General features: G+C 35.2%; 1 protein-coding gene across 1 annotated transcript; it reads right to left on the minus strand.

Moving 5' to 3' along the window:
• Positions 1-1,007: 1,007 nt before the first annotated feature.
• LOC106298254 lies at positions 1,008-3,622 on the minus strand. Its single transcript, XM_013734349.1, has 8 exons — positions 3,244-3,622; positions 3,027-3,167; positions 2,698-2,925; positions 2,359-2,566; positions 1,969-2,105; positions 1,800-1,880; positions 1,626-1,692; positions 1,008-1,552 (listed from the first exon to the last, which is right to left on the minus strand). Exons 1-8 carry the CDS (start codon positions 3,546-3,548, stop codon positions 1,253-1,255), a joined length of 1,467 nt encoding a protein of 488 aa, XP_013589803.1. The 5' UTR covers positions 3,549-3,622; the 3' UTR covers positions 1,008-1,252.
• Positions 3,623-4,322: the final 700 nt, after the last annotated feature.

Below are 4,322 nucleotides of genomic sequence, written 5' to 3' on the forward strand. Positions count from 1 at the left end.
AAATCCGAGATTGTAAAATCCATCAACTTAAATTATCTTAAAATTCTAAAATTTGATAGATTACAAAGTATTCATAATTGACTTTAAATCACTAATTGAATCATTCAAGTTGATGAATTTTAAAATCTCTACAGTATGCATTGGATTTTGAGTTCAGTCATTTATTCATTAGATTCCATAAAAAATGATTTGAAATCAATTCAAAATACAAAAAATTTAAAAATTCTTAAAACTTGAATAACACTGGATTTTAAAAACTGGATTTAAATCATTTGTAATGGATTGTGTTTAAATTTAAACTCTATTAAAATACATGATTGAGTAACACCACCTTAGTATAAGATAATAAGTATTACGATATCTCAATAAAATTGATTTAAAGAAACAAATTTTAAGAAAGAAATACAAAATCCCTACAAATAATTTCGAAGGACGTAGTCATTTTTCTAGATCGATAGATTTTTTTTTGGTTTATTAATAGGTGGAAAATTAGGAAACCATTAGTAAGAAAAGTTTGGACTACAGAAATATTCCAAATCGAAGGTGCTCATTTAATGTGTAAATGACTTGTGTAATAAAGTACGTGACAGTGTTTGGGATTATTTTAGTAAGTGATTGTACTAAAATATGATTGAATTACTGATTGTAGTACAATTACATTATCTTCAAGGTCGAACACGATCATTTATTTCTCTGATCTTCATCCTTAAGCACGCACCTGTTTTTTCTACCACTCACCTGTTCGTTTCATTAGACGTGAAATAAAAAAGGTAATTCTTCATTTTGTTTCTTCGTAGTAAACGTTTTCGAGAATACATGCAAGTTGCAAGTGACCTGAGCATCATTGTTTAGAGTTTTGGTGTCTGAGATGAACATGGCCGGTCCTACCACTTTTGGGACATGTGCCAGTATCTATTTAAAATTTTTTTTTAATAAATTTTGGAACCTAAAATTTTTTTTCTAGAGATTATTTGTGTATAACTTAAAAAAAAAAAAATTTGAGAACCTTTGACAAATGTTTTACTTAGCATCACCGGCATTCAACTACAAAATTTGGCACATCTGCATATGGATTCAAAAAAAAATAAAAAATCTTCATTCTGATATCCCAAAACCCGAAACAAAATTCCTACAGAGGTCACTATTAATGAAGATTGTGCCATCACAACAAAGATCTTTTGGTTAAACGTGAAATCCAAGTAACTTATGTTTTGCCTTCTGACGTCGATATATGTGGGAAGTGAATATGTCTCTAGGTTTCTTCAGAAGAAAGAGGAGGAGGAGGTGGAGGAGGAACACCGAAAACCCAATCTAGGACGTTCAAATATTTTGATCGAAATACCTCCCTCTCCTGCGCGTAGCAGTGCATTATAATAGCTGTCGAAACGCTGAACACGACTACATCTGCTCTTCTAAGAATCTTGGGCGGTCGAATGTATCCTGCCTCCGTCATGGAAGTGAAGAAGCTCTCTATTGCCCTCGCTAAGCAGTATAGTGATATCTCTATCCTTCTGCTTTTCTTTTCAATTGCCAAGGCCAGTCCTGTTGGGAACTGCAGGAACATCCACGGCTTAGATATTATACTACTGCTACATACCCTTTTTGTAAATGAATTTGGTTTGTACCGTTGCTATGGCCACGAGTGGTATGTTGCATGTATCAAGTGTCCGGAAAAGTAGGCAAGTCCAAACCCTAGTATAGATAATTATTACCATGGTATAAGTTTTTGCCTCAATAAGCTTACTATGTTTCTAGTTATGATGAAATTAAAGAGAGAAAAATTAAGATTGGGTTCTAACCAGGCAGAAGTGCAGTAAGTGGAGAGAAACAAACTAGATCTCGCTGTGCCAAAAAGACCCTTGCCAAGTATAGAGTATTGCCTGTGAGATGAATATGAAAGACTGTGATGCATAAAGATACACAAAACTATAACTAGCAATGGAATGAAGGCGAAACAAAAATTATTACTTTTTTAGTAGGTCTTGGCGATGGACTATCAGCGCTGGAATCAAGTAGACAGGGACGTAGACAGGTAGCGCCCTCATGTAAGCTTGAAGGAAAAATGTAAAACCGTGCTTAGTACATGATTCACCTCCATGTATCATCTGCAAGAGACAACATAAGTAAAACTTCTGTACAAGATTAATATTGATAGTAACGCACATTGAAGACATCTATCAACATGTATATGCTAATGCAGTGATTAATATGGTGACACACAAAAAGACGACTATGAAGTTTCAGATTGTCGTGGCTCTATAAAGTTCCACTATTGAATTTAAGGAGCAAAAATTATGTTCGAGAGAATGATTGCTGTTGATACTTGATAGAAACAAGAAAGATACATTATAAACGTACCGAACATGGGATTTTCATGTTGGGATCAAGTTTGATATCAACTCCAACAGACTTGTAATGTTTCTCAATTGCCCTTAAATTGGTGAATGGTTTGGCGCTTGCAAGATCTTTGATGCCTTGTAAGATAGAAAGATCCTTCCCACTATGTTTGTTAAGGAAGGACTTATAGGATGAAGGAAGACTTTCTTGCTTTAAAATGTAAGCAGACCTGAAAACCCCAACATAATCACTAATCAAAGAATGAAGTTTTTTTCTCTTGTATGCATAATCTATAAACAAATGTTGCTCTTAGCATTAGAGTATTCAAAAGCCATTGCGTAGGAAGAGAGATAAACATACAAAATCTGAGAAGATGAGAGACACATGAGAAACAAGTCCCCATGTTCCCAAGTAAGCGGCTTGCAAATGGAACCAAACCGTTTGCTTTTAATGCCGCACCGGGACGCAAGAACCGCCGCACGCATCAGGATGTAAACAGCCAAACTCGTGTGTGTTGTGTTTGGTCCAGTGAGAAGCATCGATGGCCCAGCAACTAAACCAGCAAACAGAGCCCTCCACTTTGCAGGTCTAGGTTTCAGACAAAACACTTGAAAGTGATGAAACGTGTTCGCCATACACTAAAATCTAAATCTGAATGAAGAGACAAAAGCAAAGATAGCGGAGCATGCCTTTGGTGTCCTACAAGAGAACAAATAGCTTCGTCTACGGAGACAAAAGTACCAGCAAAAGTTCCCAAGAACAGTCCGTATCTTAGTGTCTCCTTAATCCCCATGGAAATAGCTTCACTATTCGAGAAATCACCGGTTCTCCTAAAACCGATAGATTCGAATCCAAAATCAAATTCAGCAACAAATTCCGAAATTAAAAATTTTGAACTCCGGTTACCTCGATTTAGAAGAAGATCTACGGCGAGCGAAACGAACAATGATAGAGAAAAGAGCTAATCCACCTTTAATCCCCGTACCTATGGAGAATCCTTTGAGGGAAGCGACGATGATTCGACGCAGCTTCTCCGAGTCATCCAGTTTCGTTTCAGATAAAGAAGACAGAAACCAAGAGGATTTAATCGAATCGGAACCGTTGCAATGCGTGCATGTAAGGTCAAACGATTCGCCGCCGGAGATTCCATCGATTTCACCACCGATACATGAGCAGCGAGAACCGTTCGCCTTTCGGCGAGACGGCGACATGACGTCGGGATTGATCCTGAACCAGAGACCAAGGAAGGAATGGGAGAAAACCAGAAAGTTGGTATGGGAATGACGAAGACAGCAATACAGATTTAGAGCCACTAAGGATTATCCACTTGTCATGGGTTGACGGACACGTGTCAGTTGCTTTTTGTTTCTTTTTCTGTTCCTATTCTCTTTGATTGATTGCTCTGTCTCGGTAACCGTTTACTAACTTACAAAGGATGTATGGGTTGTGAATTGTATTGACTTGTATTATGGCTTGACAAGATAATCTTCTTTTTTTTTTTTTTTGTTGAAAATTCTGTTCTGTATCACATTTTGTTTTATGTTCTACTTGTATGTAGTTCAATAATTTGCGGTCGACCACTAAAACCATTGTCCATCTCCACAACAATGTAAAATCCAAGCAACTAAAGAAAAATTTTTTATGAAAAAAAAAAAAAAAAAAAAAAAAAAAAAAAAAAAAAAAAAAATCAACTAAAGAAAGTTGTTTTCTAAAATAAAATTCTATTATTGAAGGCTAAATAAAGTTTTTTATATAAAACTACAATAGTTAATATTAGTTTCATTGTAAATATTATTTAGTTATTTGACTTCTAGGCTTTGTATTTTTTGTCGCCTTTTTATTTTATGTTAAGTTAAGACACTTATAAAGGTTAAATTTTAGTGCAAGCTTTTTACACAATCTTCATGTTGTAAAGATTCATGTTCGCCCGAGTTTATACGATCTTATATAAATTTCTAAATTTTAAATTTAAAGTTAAATTTAAA

The sequence above is a fragment of the Brassica oleracea genome, chromosome C6 (genome assembly GCF_000695525.1).
Source record: "Brassica oleracea var. oleracea cultivar TO1000 chromosome C6, BOL, whole genome shotgun sequence".
In the NCBI taxonomy this organism is placed as follows: domain Eukaryota; kingdom Viridiplantae; phylum Streptophyta; class Magnoliopsida; order Brassicales; family Brassicaceae; genus Brassica; species Brassica oleracea.